This window comes from Mytilus trossulus, chromosome 6 (assembly GCF_036588685.1).
Source record: "Mytilus trossulus isolate FHL-02 chromosome 6, PNRI_Mtr1.1.1.hap1, whole genome shotgun sequence".
Classification (NCBI taxonomy): Eukaryota; Metazoa; Mollusca; class Bivalvia; order Mytilida; family Mytilidae; genus Mytilus; species Mytilus trossulus.
The window spans coordinates 49,343,583-49,359,919 of record NC_086378.1 but is presented as its reverse complement, the minus strand read 5'-3'; the positions used below and the strand labels follow the sequence as shown (position 1 = coordinate 49,359,919).

General features: G+C 31.7%; 2 protein-coding genes across 2 annotated transcripts; both read right to left on the bottom strand.

Moving 5' to 3' along the window:
* Nucleotides 1-1,460: 1,460 nt before the first annotated feature.
* On the bottom strand, nt 1,461-3,920 carry LOC134722771 (acid-sensing ion channel 5-like). Its single transcript, XM_063586398.1, has 3 exons — nt 3,106-3,920; nt 1,640-1,741; nt 1,461-1,469 (listed from the first exon to the last, which is right to left on the bottom strand). The coding sequence occupies exons 1-3, from the start codon at nt 3,613-3,615 to the stop codon at nt 1,461-1,463; spliced, it is 621 nt and encodes a 206-aa protein (XP_063442468.1). The 5' UTR covers nt 3,616-3,920.
* Nucleotides 3,921-8,459: 4,539 nt separating this feature from the next.
* On the bottom strand, nt 8,460-16,020 carry LOC134723492 (sphingomyelin phosphodiesterase 3-like). Its single transcript, XM_063587090.1, has 6 exons — nt 15,100-16,020; nt 14,073-14,145; nt 10,605-10,745; nt 10,147-10,236; nt 9,421-9,665; nt 8,460-8,602 (listed from the first exon to the last, which is right to left on the bottom strand). The coding sequence occupies exons 1-6, from the start codon at nt 15,985-15,987 to the stop codon at nt 8,516-8,518; spliced, it is 1,524 nt and encodes a 507-aa protein (XP_063443160.1). The 5' UTR covers nt 15,988-16,020; the 3' UTR covers nt 8,460-8,515.
* Nucleotides 16,021-16,337: the final 317 nt, after the last annotated feature.

Here is a 16,337-nt window from a genome sequence, read left to right as displayed (position 1 = left end):
GGAATAAGATCGATATTTTTGTATGCGCAAATTAGTTTTAAATTCATTTATATTAACTTAACGTAGATCATTGGTATTAATTTTCTCGGATAGAATATTCTTATCTTTTTTTCAAAATGAAGATTTTACTATGCTTTTTTTCCAAAATATGATAAAAAGTACGGGTCATCGCGCTATTTGGCAAGCTACGAGTTCATAACTGTCCAAATTTGCTTAGATTGATCATGAAAAATCACATTAGTTTAATTATTTGTTTTAAGAAAATAAAAAGAAAAAATTATGTCCCTTAACTTCTTCTCTTGCTACAAGCAAAAATTTCCCTATCAATCCAGTATAAATTATTTACAAAAAGAATATCTCCCCTAAAATGGCTTATTTGAAAAATTGATTCTTAACAAAAACCAAAAACTAGATATTTGTTAAACATTTAAAGGAATGCAATAAATCGTTGAGTTTTCTTTATACAAATAAACAGTCTAACTAATAAAATTGCACATCTGTCTCCAAAGATTGCGGAATACGATATTAGGGGGCTCGCGGGTATAAATCAAATATCATGATTAGTTTTGGTTTATTTTACCTTGCCCACATAGTTATATAAAAAAAATAAACAATTTGCTGATGACCGGTTCACCGAAAAAAATCTCGATGATCAACAAAAGTACATCGATCAAAGTTAATAATTATTTTTAATCACATCAAGAAGAAATTTAAGAAAAACATAATTTCGAACTTTTTTCTCACACCGACCAAAAATGTGGAGAAAATAGCACTTATTAACAATACAGAAACAATATTTATATTCAAACTGTGTTAATTCAGCCAGATTTCATTGGATTTACATCGTGTTGTTTTTAATTTTGATATTGCGTTTTCGTAGCGTTTTATTTAAACTGTCATTACAGAATTCACTCAGTTCGTAGAATGTTTACGTTGATAAAAATATTTCGTTTGGAACAGTTGACGGATTTGCAGTGTAAAAAGAACAACAATTAAGTATCTAGAAATATAAACTTTATTTATACTCGACAGCGGGGAAAACATGCACGGCAAAGTTTTGCATTCTACCTGTTTCTTAGCCATTTTCAAATATTTTTTTTAAATTTTGAGACTCTATATCGTTATCATATTTGCCTCATGTAGGAACGTTGCATGATTGGTCATGATTGTTCAATTTTTTATTGTCTTCTTATTTCGACGAGCGCCTTTGTTTACTTTACGCGCCTTTCTGAAGTGAACTCGCAGTTTTAAGTTGTGTTTGAAAAAACACCCCGTACCAGTTGTGACGTTGTTGCTGCAACAGAGCAACTGTATCGGAGTTATAGGTTTCTGGTTCTCAATAATCAGTTTTATTTTTGTAGTGTTTTATTTTACTTATTAGTTTTTACTTTGTTGATGTATTCGTCATGTTTATTTTGTTTTGGTTTCATTTATTACCAATTCTAAATTACCAATTAAATCTAATGGATCTATAGGAATACATTATGGCAGAGCACAATGGTATTGTATGTGGATAAAAGGAGATGTAGGTGTAAACATCAGATAGTCGAAATCCCATCGACAAACGAGATCAAGGAATATATGACCACCAAGCGATACATGAATACTTCATGTAATATTTAATGATAGAATAACTTACCGTGTATTTCATCAGCGCGCCGTAATACTCGTGCCCAGGTTCAATATAGTATCCACTGGAGCCTTGAAAGTGGGGATCTTCCTCCTTGTCGTGAACTGTGAACTAAAAGAAAAAGTCAGGTTTCAGTATGCTTAAATGAAATAATTTAATTAAAGGGTCAACAATTTTCCAGTTGTTAAGAAACAAGACCATGGTGAAAAATAATTAGAAGTTTATATCTATCATACTTATCTGTCTACAATAATTGCGCAATTGTTTGCACAACGATGACCATGAATCTGCAATGTGTTTACAGTTGTTGTTCCTGCATGTAAATATTATTTTAAATAATTTTAAACTTTAAGTACAAATGGTAATGGTAAATACCTTTCAACATCCAAACATTAATCTTAGTAAAGAAATATGGTCTCTTTTGGTTTTCTTCCGACCGAAGGAAAACCCATGAAAAATTAGGCGTCCGTTTGGCTGCGCTGGATGTATAAATTAGCAGCCATGTCAGAATAAAGACGTTAACCCAATGTTTTGTGTAGAGATATTGACATGCTCTATGCATGTAAATGCCCCTTGCAACAAATTTCTGAGGGTTCTTTGGGTGGCCTATTTGACAGATTGCTCCTTTGCGAAAACAATCCAGTACAATGAGTGTTTACATCTTTTTGGTTTTTGCATGAGTATTTGATGAAATATTTCAAAACAATTTCAAATGCTAGATTTATTCCCCACAGCATACGGTTTCCAATTTATGATGGGTGTTTTTGAATGACAACATTTTATTCAACAGGAAATAACACTTGATACGAAATAAAATAATTTTTATACATATACATTCAAGGGTTGTCTTTGTAAAGATTGTAACCCTTACAGAACTGAAATGTTTGCAGACTTGCTGCAGGTTTGCTGCAAACAAAAAAATTGCAGGAATCCTTTGAAAATAATGTTTGCAGATGTTAGCAGCTAGCTACGAACCTCCTACAAACATTCCAGCTAGTCTTTTGCTGCAAGCTTGCGGTAAGATTGCCGGAAAAGCAAGAATATAAGAGATGTTCACAGCTAGATTGCAGAAATCTTAGACAATACTAAATGTTTGCAAGAGCATTGCAGAATTACATATTAAAAGATTAATTTGCATAAAAATGTTTGCTGCAGGTGTACATGTGCAGCAAACACAGATTTGCATGGTAAATTATTTGCAGCAGACCTACAGGGTATTTGCAGCGGGCATGCCGACAATACAGACTCTGTGTTCGCTAGCTGCAAATTTGAAGCAAGTTAGCTACCGACTTGCACCAACTATTTACAGGAGGTTAATAATTGATTATTACAGTTGGGGAAGTAACCATTTAGTCAAGTTCTACTGTGCCGAACTGCGAATCTCTTTAACTTATGTAAATAAACAGTAACGTATTCGAGCTATTCTATATATATATAATTATGAATTATTGCAAATATGTAATAAATATCTTTACCTGTACCCCTTCTCCTAACCATTGGCCAAAATAACTATTATCACGGTCTACATCCAACCACATTACAAAGTTGTATTCGGACCCTGTATATGACGTGTTGAATATTTTGGTTTTTTTCGAAGTAAGGCATGGTCCGTTCGGTTTTAACTCCACAGAGAAATATTCTTCGGAATCCAGGTAGGAGGTTTGATCAAACATAAATGAATTAAACAGACCATAATGTAATTTTTTATGTTCCAATAAGATGTCTTCCACAGTTCTGTTGCTGAAAAATCCGTTTTGTTCATAAAATGGATCACTCCAATTGAACTCGTTGTACAGACCAAATATATCTCGTGGTCCAATACTTAAATAGTAATTATCAACTCTAGAATCATTCAAGACTAATGATTTGCTTAATGAATTTAAATTACAAATAGTTACTGCAGGAAATTCAATTTCAGAATGTCTCTCCACTTCAAGTGTTGTGTAGGTAGGGTAATTGTAGTAATTTCCTAATTCTTGAATCATCACATAAGTCAGGTAAACAGCGCAGGCTAGAAACGAGCACAGCCAAAACAAACTGAAAAATCCAAATCACAATTCATGATCAATAATTATATAATTTCACCATTTAATTTGATTTAATAAAACAATTGTACAGTATTATTTTCGTATGCAAATCGAGGGGGCTTGGTATGGTATAGTGGTTTAAGTTGTTCATGCAGCTACTGTACCACTAGACATTCATGCAACATTGCAGGTTGTAAGTTGGAGCCCCGCCCGTGGTAGGTGTAATGGATTCCAATCTGAATTGAATAGAATGGTTAGATTTCTTGTGGAAGGGCGATGGTTCTTTCTTCACAATCCGGTTCCCTATAAATCCACACAAAAAAACCTACCGCCACGGAATGGTGAATGGTGCTGAAAGCAGCGTTAGATCACAAAGAGAAAAAAAAAACATCAATGGTAAACAAAATTGAGAATACCAAATTGTGTTCATATTCTAACATAATTATGTTGAAACTGTTATAAACTTTACTAGTAAAATGTTAATATACCTCAATTGTGTATTATTTCCAATATTCATAATGAATAGTTTATTTATTTATTTATGATGGTGTTTGCGATTCTTTTCACTTCATATTTGATTACTATTGGTAATTATTTTAAATTATTCATATATCCTCACTTCTGCATTACAAATCTCCCAGCGACTTTAAGCTTGATAGGAAAGGTAACTGCAGACAGGAACATTGAAATATAAAAAAAAGTGTTTGCTTGACTCGTTACATTTTAGTTTAGTTCAGTTGGAAATGTTCCTGCTAAAAGGTGGTGGTTATCTCCAGACACTCCAGTTTCTTACATCAATAAAAGAACTGAACGTTGAATTAGATCACAAACAAGAAATGTGTCCCCAATACACGGATGCCCCATCTTCACTATCATTTTCTATGTTCAGTGGACCGTGGTAATTGTGAAAAATCACTAATTTAGCATTAAAATTAAAAAGATAATATCATAGGGAACATGTGTAACTCGACCAAAAACTTGAATCTGAAGCGGGACAGACGGAAAGACGAACGAACGAACGGACGGACGGACGGATGGACGGACGGACGGACAGACGAACGGACACACAGACCAGAAAACATAATGCCCCTCTACTATCGTAGGTGGGGCATAAAAAAACTCTGAGCATAACTTACCCATGATGTTTGATATATATGAAATTAAGGAGATGTACAGGTATAGTTGCCAATGAGACAACTATCCAATATTAATTGGATCTGATTTACTGATTGATTGATTGTTAGCTTGTATTGCCAAATTCAGCACCAATGGCTATAACATGGCTGCCAGTTTTTATTGGTTGAGGAGATGGAGTTCCCTAAGAGAAACAAATAACCTTCATCAGGAAAACTGGCAGCCATACTCAACTAAGATTGGAATCCAGGGGCAGATTTCCCCACCCTGAGTAAAAAAGGGGGGGGGGGTCAAACTATATGTTCCCATTCAAATGCATTTATCGTCCAAAATAAAGGGGGGTTCAAACCTTGATCTGCCACTGGAATAATATGCACCTGTGATTTGTAGGAGTTCCACATTCACAGCTTAAGTGTTGATGAGTAAATGATTCAGTTACTATGGATGAACTACTTAGACCATACAGCCAAGGAGGCCTCAAGCATTGCATAAAAAGCACTGAATGATTTTTTTAAATATATTTTATTTGAGATAACAATTACATCTCTCCACTTAAAAATTAACAAACATAATTATAAAAGTAAAAAAATATAAAACTTCTATGCGATCTTTTACATACATATCAAAATTAACAAATATCACAATTATGTTTAACCACATTTCCATCGCTGCACATACTTTTGTCCTTTTTTAGACAAGTTTCCTATACATTTACAAAAATATTACTGACCGAGAACATATAACAGGGCTATTATAAAAACACCCATTTCTTAATACATTTATTAACCAGCTGAACAAAAGTGTATTTGTTGCTGCAAACTTGATGTACTCTCTTACCTTTTTAATGACAGTTTAGTTTTTAAAAAATAATTTGTACATAATCATGATAAAGCTTTAAATATACTTCTTTCAAATTAACATCTTGGATATTTGGTATATTTAAAGTTGTAAGTTGAAAGAAGTTATGTGTTGAAAAACAGAATGAACAGTGATCCCTTTATATGATTCTTTAATGTTGGTTGCTGGTTACTAAATTAAATAAAATACAAAAAAGGTATTATACTCTTTACAACTTATTTTTTTTTTTTATTAAAAACCCTAACTGGGCTTAATACAGACAAACTGGGCATCAATACAGGGCCATTGAAGAAAAACAGGGCATTAATACAGGGCCATTACAGAAAAACAGGGCCATTTCAGGAAAACATGGCCATTACAGAAAATATGTAATTTTTAATAAACAGTCACTTTTGGCAATAATGTACTTAGTTGGTTTATAACCTTATATAATACCTGTATTTTGTGTTTTTGTTTACTAGGTGCAAATTTCAATGGGTTTCCTTTTGCTCCCAAGAACATTATTTTTGCTGAAAACGAAAGTTTACACTGCTACAACAAAAAAACTTCAAATGTAATATACAATAGAAGATACTGTAAATGTTGAAACTTTTGCAATGTTTTTATTACTTTGAATATTAAATGCAAAGAGTAATGTTTCAAAAAATAATAACTGGCGTTTGAAATTTTTATAGAACTATTTGCATGCAGCATGTACTGAAATTGTTATAATTGAACAGCCATTTTGTCAATTGATCAACAATAGTGATTAAAGCAAAAATTATTATGAATTTACATTAATTAATTATTATTAAATAATATACATAAATTATTCATATAATATCATGCATGTACAAAAGATATAACTCTATTAACTCTTTCTTGTAAATTTCATAAATATTTTCTTAAAGTAACAAAATATTTTCTATTGTCAAGGGGAATAAATTTAGGTTTCCCTCAAAACATACAATTACAACACTTGCACATGTATGCATGAGTGTTTGATTGCTAAAAAAAAATTAGTAATGTTTTAATCTAAAAAATACAAATATATATCATCAATCGCCTATCAGAATCAAAAGGACTATGGGCAATCTCATTGTTCGTACACCAACATGAAAATAATGTTACGTCATTGGTTGAATTTCCATTGTTGATCATGTTGTAAACCAATCCCAACATATTGGTGTACGTTTTTAATATTTCAATAAGAAAATGGTTATGCTTTTATTTTGGATGTAAAATCATTTATCGCTATTTTACAAATTTTTCCTTTGAGCTTGCTGACTGATAATTTCCTTTCTCAGCGAGGTCGTGATATGAAGATGGAGTTGAGTGATGTGAAAATTATTGCCAGAAACTAAGGTAATATGTGCCAATGTCAAGAAAATTAACAAAGTCTTCATAGGTTCATAACAATAAACAGATCATCATTGGACATCTCAAAAATTGCTTTTCTCACTTTTGCTGTAGAGTTGGGTGCCCATATTCGCCGGGGACACAATTTCGCCGTTTTATGACATTGAGGTGTAAAAACTTCAAAGGATGGCTGAAATGGGAGACATATGCTGGTAAATGATATTTTATTACAAATATGATTGTTTTTTAAAACTGAGACAAAATTGTGGCACCTACTGAAAAGGACCGAAAAACGGACAACAATTTTTGGCCAATTTCCCAAAGAAAAAACACAAATTCAAAGAAGTATTTCTATGTAATTCTTTGACTGAATGCCCCTAAATTTCAGTTCATAACACCTTTGAAATGTCTGCTTTTCGTCTATAATGAAATTAATTTGATCAATGTTGCTAAAAGCTGTGGTTATTTAATTTAAAATAGATGTGTAAAAACGGCTAATATGTGTCCTCCATTGACAAAAAATCAAGAAATTTCAAACACCCTTTAATCTAACTTTTCAGATGATTATATTCAAGCAAACACGTTTTCAAGCTTAAGAATATTTTGCATTTGAAGTAATCTTCATATAGATCCGTATACTTCAAAAACATGTAGACCTGAACAGAAACTGTAGAAAACATGAAAAGATGTGGCGAAAATGAGCACCCTACTCTAACAGCTCAAACAAGGAAATCTATTCTGTTGAGATAATCAATTATTATTTTAAAATAAATATAACCAAAATATAATTTTTGGTTGTAAAAGGTTATTAATGCTTAAAATATACAATTATATATCAACCATAATGTATTTTTTTGTTTGGAATAAGAAAATAAATAATGCTATCATTTAAAATAATAATCACAGAAAACAAACAACTAAATCTTTATTCTTGAATATATATATATACATTTTTTTTTATATACACCTGTGTGTTATTAATATAATGGTCTAAGCTCAGTCCATAAACATTTAACTTTTCAATAGAAGTCTAAAAATAAAATATTACCTGAATAAAGCCAATAAAGAACAAATATATCTTAAAATACACTTTGGAATATGTAATATCTTTGCATTTAAAAATAAAAACAAGTTTTGTATAATTCAGCTTTTTATAATACTTTTGATAAGATAATAATTAGATATAATATCTCCTTTATTCCCACATTTTTTCATCTTTTCATCTCTCCATTGCAATGCCTCTTACAGTTACATTAAAATTAACTATTGACTAGAAATAACATTGTCATTTTGTGACCTGAATGTGCTTGATATTGACATGATAATAATTAAATATACTTTTTACTCTGTTCCCTCCTTTTGTTCATCTTTTCACGGGTCCAGTTACTGTTGACTAGAAAATATCGTTGTGAGCAGAATGTGGTAAAGTTTGATATGATAATATTTAAATATGATAACTACTATGTTCTCTCCTTTTGTTCATCTTTTCATCCATCTATTGCAAAGCATTATACTGTAAGTTATAAAGTTACTGTTGACTAGAAAATGTCATGGTGACTGGAATGTGGTCAGTAAGTGTGGCTAGTCTAGTAACAAAGCTGAAATTCTGTACGGCCTGAAAAGAGACAACAAATATACGTCAACTAAATATAGTAATCTTTTACTATTCTATAGTATTATAAAGGGCTTCAACTCTTCAGTGATAATTTTTATTCATATCCTGTCTATGAACAGAAAATATCTTTTAGTATATGCTTATATCTGACATCATTCAAATATTCTATGGGCTAAGCGAATCCCTAAATCCTTGAACTGAAAACGTCACATTTTTCCTTAGGAAGTATTATGAATTATCTCCCTTGTGTCTCAAAAATTCAAAATTGAAAAAAATATTAAAAGAGATATTATATTGGCTTATTTGTTTAAATGATAATAAAATAAGGAGATGTGTTATGATTACCAATGAGACAGATATCAACAAGACAACAACAAATATTTTACTATTATTTTACTGATTGATGTGTGTTTATTTTTTCTACAGCTGAGAGTATAGTGGGAAGGTTGAGATCTCACAAAACATGTTTAACCTTGCTGCATTTTTGTGCATGTTCCTAGTCAGGAGCCTCTGACCTTTATCAGTCTTGTATGATTTTTAATTCTTGTTCATTTATATGTTTTGGAGTTTCGTATGACGTTCATTTTCACTGAACTAGTACACACTTTTGTTAAGTGTCAGTTAAACCCCGCCTCCTAGTGCAAATGTTCTCTATGTGTTGAAGACTTATTGGTGGCCTTTGACTGTTTTCTATTCTTTGGTCTGGTAGTTGTCTCTTTGACACATTCCCTATTTACTTATGTAAACAACTACAAGATACACCCTTAACCAATAATAATCTTTATGAAATGACTTTTTAATGAAACATAAAATCTTACCAATGGGGTATCTTTTCTGTAGAGAATATAATCAATTCTCCTTTTACCAGACACACCCATCAGTTTAGTTTTTACATCCTTGTCTTCCAAGGGTTTGGTCTTACAGATTTCTCTCATTGTACCATCCTTTATATTACCGTCTACTACATATCTATGTCTTAGAATGGGGTCCTCTAAAGCTTCTTTCAGACCTTCTGGAGAGGAAATTTGTTCCTCCCACAGACACATTTGTCTCATCTCTGTACCTGTGTCAAAACAAATGATAAACATTCATACTACAGTGGAAGAGTGGAAACCAATTTCCAATGGGTGTAAGGATGTACATGCGTAAAGCCATTCTACGGGGACATAATAAGAAAAATACCATTAGGACAAATCAACATTGATAAAGTATGATAAAATTTATGCGTTTTTAGTTCAGACGGTTGGAAGACTGTCTTTAAGTGATGATCGATCAAATAGAAATGTATCCGATTTTATAAACTCTAACATATAATGGTGGAAATCATAAAAAAAATATTTTGTTCTGCACACACATGCGTGTTGGCGTATATTGGGAGTTATGTGCCTGACAATCCTATTAAGTAGAATACAGTACAAACACTCATAGAGCAGTAGATAAGTCTGCTTTTAAAACTTGTGATGTGGGTAGGGTCTACAATTCTATCACTCTTCTAGAAAAAAGTGAAAAATCATATCATGTTAGACTACAATGTTGTGTCATACCTACTGTCCAATCTTGATCTTGTCCTGGACTGATACGACACACATCTTCATACACATCAAACAACTTATGTCTTGTACAAGGTTCATCAACTGGATAAAAAGTTATAAAATAAAAAAATAAAAATGATGAATTTTCATATTTATAAAAAAAATTGTCTGTTATAAATCAATAAAACTTAAGGCTCTAAAGACCCTGTGTAGCTCATCTTGGTCTCTGGAAATATCAAACAAAATACACTTTCCAACATTGTAGACGAGAATAGATGATGTTAAATTAACAGATCTTGCTTTGCTGATCATTTTTGTAATTTAGAGTGTTTTGTGTCTATCATAATATTGACTTTTAGCAGGCTATTTCGTGGGATAAATTTTTGTGGTGCAGCTATTATAATGTTGATGTTCCTCAAGATATATTTCATTCAAATAAGGCAAAATTATTCAAAACTATAATGACATACTTGGAGAAATATTGTCAAAATTGAAATCCCCACATAACACATCAAATACAACAATATCTTCTGATTTGACTGATTCCTCGCGGAACTTTTTGGTCCATGACAATATCTCATCTAGTTGTTTTTGTATTATGTCTTCCATTCCTATAAATATAATAATGAGTTATAAAGAATACTTTAAATTCAAGATTTTGGGATGTTAATATATTATGCTAAGTTGTGATGTTGGATGATAGCTTTGCAAAATAAAAACATGCATTTTATTATTACCTGAACAGTTAATAAAAAAACTTGTATAAGCATTGTAATACACTAGTTCAGGGAAAGCTTGTTCGCGACCTAGAATTCTGAGTGGGTCATACGAGAATATGCGAGATTTGGATCAACTGGGGGCAAATTCATATATGGTACACATCAATATTCGATGTTTAATAGGCGTTTATTAGGACGCCCGCCGCATTCCCGTTTACCTGTGAAGTCGTTGAGTGTCATCTGTTTTTTGTTTGTTTATGTTTATATTAAAAAAAGTAAAACAAAAAAATTGTGAAAAATTTCGAACCATAGTGTTTGAAAATAACGGGAGAAATTTGGAAAAGAAATTTGAAATTACGGCTTGCAAATAACCAAAAACCAAAAATTTGACAAAGAAGGACCTCTAAAGAAGGAACGAGATCCTTCAAGTCACTGGAGGCTGTTTAGAACTTTGAGGAAGTTTATGTGCAGAATATCATTTTTGGCGATTGAGAATAATTTCCAGAAACATGCTGGTGTAATGGCATTAATTGACAAAACAGTATATCATACACTGGTGACACTACATTATTTATTCTGTTTAGCTTTTGTCGGGAAAATATAAATAAGCAATCTAAACCGGAGCTTTTTAAAATGTTGATGCTGGTCATCACACATAGTCGCAATGAATTGATATTATGCGATGTATTCAATAAAAAATAACTATGGGTTCATAAATGTTATGCTTTCAATATTGTATAAATAATCTGATCGCTAAAACTTGGAACAGTTAATACGTTCCTTGTTCAATCCATGAAATATAAGTTCCCATAAAATCAAACAGCTATAGGTCGTCATATGGAATGAAACTCTTAGCCAAAAAGCCGCTTTCACTTGATTTATACAATGTCTTTACTCTGACTGTTGCATTTTGAACAAACGAGTACAGTCCAGCGCAATGTAGAACACAATAGTTTCAATATTCATATATCATTATCATGATCTTGACCTGCATGGATATGCATTTAACTTGCAACTGGACGTTTAAACAAAACGGTTATTGATGAATGCATGAAAATCTTTAACCTCATACAAAACATGAAATTAACTGTTTAGGAAAAACGAAGTCCATCTTGTAGTAAAATACGGAAAATGTAAATAAATATTTGCAAAATTTTGCCCTGCATATATACTGTATTTTGGACATAAAGAAGCTTCTGCCCCAAAATCCCGAAATTCCATTATGTTTGACAACGATTTTGATGTAAAACAAAATTTTAACCACAGTCTGAACCTAAATGCTGAAACGGAATCTAGGATCGCTTAGTATCGCTTTCGCGAAACTTGTCAAAAAGAAGGATCATGTATGCCAAAAGATCCAAGTAAGCAGATATTTCACTCTTAAATCTTAAAGACCTCATTGCTATCGACAAAATGACAACAATTGTTTTCTTTTTGTCCAAAAAGGGGGGGTAGCAACTGTAATATAACATTATTTTTTTCGCATTTAGTATCATTTTTCTACATACTAACGTGAATTTTCTGACACAAAAACAAATATACGACAGAACTGTTCATTTAATGTATGTAATCAAATGCCAAACTATATATGTATATATATATGTGTGAAAATTAATTTACTTTCTGAAGGTACAACAACAAAAAGTGTCTTTTTTCTGTTTAAAATCTTATTAAATCTCATTGAAATTAACTAGATATTCTGTATACAATATCATGTATGCTTCACAATATATCAAAATAAAATGCTGCACGACCCATGCATATACCCTTCCTTTAAAAAATTGTCAATGTCCGATGCATTTGAATTAAGCACAAAAAACTTACGTAAATTTAATACACGCATGCAATCAGGTCTAGCATTTCGAATATATACATGTATGTTAATGGTACCTAACTGTCAGAACATGATTATGATTTTTAAGGGTATATTAATTGTGTCTAACTGTCGCCTGGTGAGATTAATAGTTTAAGGTAAAACTTTATCATACTATATAGCCTAGGTGTTGATTGACTTTTATTTTTATGACCCAAGATCAGTACCTTCTTGAATATAAAGACAATCTGCTAAGTGAACATCACAGCATGAATCTGTCCATTTTTGGGTGAAGGTACATTGTAATTTTTGTATTCACAAACGATATATATACATGTAAACCAGTATTTGCGTAGCGGCACACTTAGATTAAATGTTGAAGTTGGTCATTATCTGAATACTCAAAGAGAAAATATAATATGTTGCAATATAAATGTTTTGGAGGACAAATATCGTTTTGTTTTATCATGTCCAACGTATAGAATTTTATATTTATTCTACTGTTCTTGGCCACAAGTTAGATATTATTATTAATTAATTAATTTATTTTTGTCATATATTGTATATCTTTTAGTTTGCCATAGCATGTATGAAAATTCATTGATCTGACTACAGTAATAACGATGCCCATCAGATAAATCAATAAACTGATAATGCCCCCAGTTTATCAAATCTCGTATCTAATTAGTCGATAACGCAAAATCACGATCGATCTTGCACATGCGCATTGTTTCCCTGAACTAGTGTATTCCATTATTTTTTGGTAGATCCTAAATAATCTTATTTAATTGCATGTGTTTAATTATGTTTATTATCTGATGCACTCATGATGATGTGTCCGTGTTGACCTCTTCTATACACAAACTAGAGTTCTAATATGACGTTCTTCTTTAGCTTTGGGTACAAAGCCATGTTCTAATTCGAATAGAACATGGGCTGCACATGATTGACGTCACAATTAAAATTGCAACATCAGATGAATTTTAAACAATGCCAGAAATCCAAATGGACATTTTTGTTAGTTTTGCTTACTAGGAAATTAAACAAAAACATTCTATAAGTAAGTTTAAATGTTTCTGTTCTTTTTTTATTGATAAACTGTTGATTTTTCTATAAAGTTTTTGTTCATCAAATTAAAATTGCGACATTTCGAGCGTCTACTATAAGTCTGCTTCGAAGTACCAAGTTCAAAATATTGCTATTAGAATAATTCTATCATGCCATGCTCTATGTCCATTTTAACATTGGTAGGCATTATATTTGTAACATTTAATACCTCGCTAGCGCTTGGTATTACATTATTTATTAAGATATTAACAAATATAATGCCTACCCATGTTAAAATGAGCAAAGAACATGGCATGAAAGAATTGTTTCTTAAGTTTACTTTTCAATTACAAAGATACCTTGATATGCCTGTAAATGTGTAGTGAAAATATATCCAACTTCATCGTGGTGTTCAGTGCTGGAAAGCAGTACCTGGAGATAAAAAGAAAATATAGAGTTATCTCCCTTAAAATGTCAAACCATGTTGTCAATCAAATTATAAAAAAACCCAGCTGTGCCATGAGTGCATGATATGCCCATCGTATTTTCAAAGAATAAAGTCCAAATACTTCTCAATGTCTTATCAGAATCAGGAAGGAAGTTTACATCAATAAAAATAAACAATTCACCAATGTTTTATGAGAACTGCTGAAAGCATTTTCAAGTTAGTGTCCATTAACTGGAAAACCCTCCCTTTTTAATGAATAGAACCCCATAACAGGGAAATGTAAAATGTAAAATTAATAAAATTTAAAAGAGAGGTTACACTCATAGATATACGGTTAGTAATTCACCAATGTTTCATGAGAACTGCTAAAGCATTTTTTAGTTATTGGGCGAAAACTGGAATATCCCCTTTTTTATGAATAAAACCAAGTAACTATAAAGAAATGAATAAAACCAAGTAACTATAAAGAAACGCAAAATCTAAACTTTACCAAAATCTTAAGGGGATTAGGCCAATCAATAGATATTAACAAGTCCAAAATTTCTTGCATGTTGGTGAAAGCATTCTTGAGTAATTATCTGAAAACTCGAAAATCTCTCCTTTTTCAATGAATAAAACAAAAAAACTCAGAAATGTGAAATGTAAAATTCATAAAATTTCAAAGGGAACATAAACTCAGTAGATGATAAACAATTCACCAAAGTTTTTGTTCTTTGTAGCAACCTACTGTAAAGGGATATATTTTGGTGAAGTTTTAATTTCAGAATCTCAAGGGCAAAACTTATTCCAAAGTTTTTATTTCCAAAGTTATCTTGTCCAAATGATCAATGTTGATATTGGTCTTCTTTTAAAAAAAACAATTTACAAGTTTTTTTTAGAGAGAGGTTTATTTCTAATGAAAAATTAATGGAAATAAACGCTCATAAATATATACAAACCTTTGTCATTAGTAACCCCTTTGAACTGTAGAGACACTGTGAGAAGCTGTCAGTATAAGGATGGAAATCAGCATCAAGGATTTCATATTTACTAGCTAGCATTAAACCACTGTTTAACATAAACCTATTTGTCCATAGATTTGTTTTACCTACATCATACAGTATCCATGGAAACACTTTATGCAGTTCACTCATCAGTTTATGACTGTAGTCCCTATCCCATGTCTCCTGAAGACACACAAAGTCAAGCTTTGGAAAATGAGTCAAAATAGTATGACCTGGTTCCACAACTGTTTTCTCTGATCGTGAGGTACCAGAATTTTTCCTTGAAACAGTTGAAAATGATTGAATGGAATTCATTGCATTTTGAAAGAAAAACTGATCTATAACAATTCTCTCTCCTATTTTCCATGATCTGTGATCAGTGTTTGGTAAATTGTTTATTCTAGATAAAAGCTCAGGTAAAAGGCACAAGTTAGCAGAGCTAATGGTGAAAGTTTTACTCAAACTCTTACTCAGAAATGAATTTCTCCTACCATCTGGATGAAGTCTTCCGACAGAAATACTTGCTCGCCTTTCGTTAATAGATGGAGGATGAAATGATTTCTCCACAGATAAAACATATGGTCTACGGAATAAATGTAACAAACAGCGTAAAATAACTCCAAAAATAGCTGGAATTCCAAATATTGATAAAAACAGTATAATTAATGGTGGGTATACTATTTTTTTTATTATTATCTCCAAATCCCAATGATCTTCTTTTGTAGAAAGGAAGAATGGAGTTGTCAACTGGTTCACTGTCCAAACAACAGGGTATAAGGCAACTTCACTGGTGTAGAACAGGTACTGTAGGAGGGAGATTGGGAAGGCTGTTTTATACAACATTTTGCCCTCAGACCTGCCTAGGATTCATAAACCTAAAATCATGATTGCAACTGTTAAGCTCAATTTTTATCTACTTACATTTATTTCAACTACTGTTAGGTACTGAGATAAATTTTTTCCTTGCTTCATGGAACTATAAGAAATGAGCCACTTGTATGAACATAACATCAACAAATGTATATGTTTGGAATAAGTCTGTTGTAATAGGCATGAATTGCGCGTACCTATGATGAGTTTGTTATACATGTAATAACATTTTAACCCAATGTTAAACTTTAGTTACACGTTCTTGATTAACCGATTTATGATTGAAATCAATTTTTATCTAACATTAAACATGTCTATCATGT

What these genes read in the sequence shown, in the direction of transcription:
- LOC134722771 (XM_063586398.1), bottom strand. Translation starts at nt 3,615, where the DNA reads ATGATTCAAGAATTAGGAAATTACTACAATTACCCTACCTACACAACA. An exon ending in GGTTAGGAGAAGGGGTACAG is followed by an intron (nt 1,742 to 3,105) that starts GTAAAGATATTT and finishes TTTTTCTTTTAG; the next exon opens with TTCACAGTTCACGACAAGGA.
- LOC134723492 (XM_063587090.1), bottom strand. Translation starts at nt 15,987, where the DNA reads ATGTTGTATAAAACAGCCTTCCCAATCTCCCTCCTACAGTACCTGTTC. An exon ending in AGGGGTTACTAATGACAAAG is followed by an intron (nt 14,146 to 15,099) that starts GTTTGTATATAT and finishes TTTTATCTCCAG; the next exon opens with GTACTGCTTTCCAGCACTGA. An exon ending in AGATCAAGATTGGACAGTAG is followed by an intron (nt 9,666 to 10,146) that starts GTATGACACAAC and finishes GTTTTGACACAG; the next exon opens with GTACAGAGATGAGACAAATG.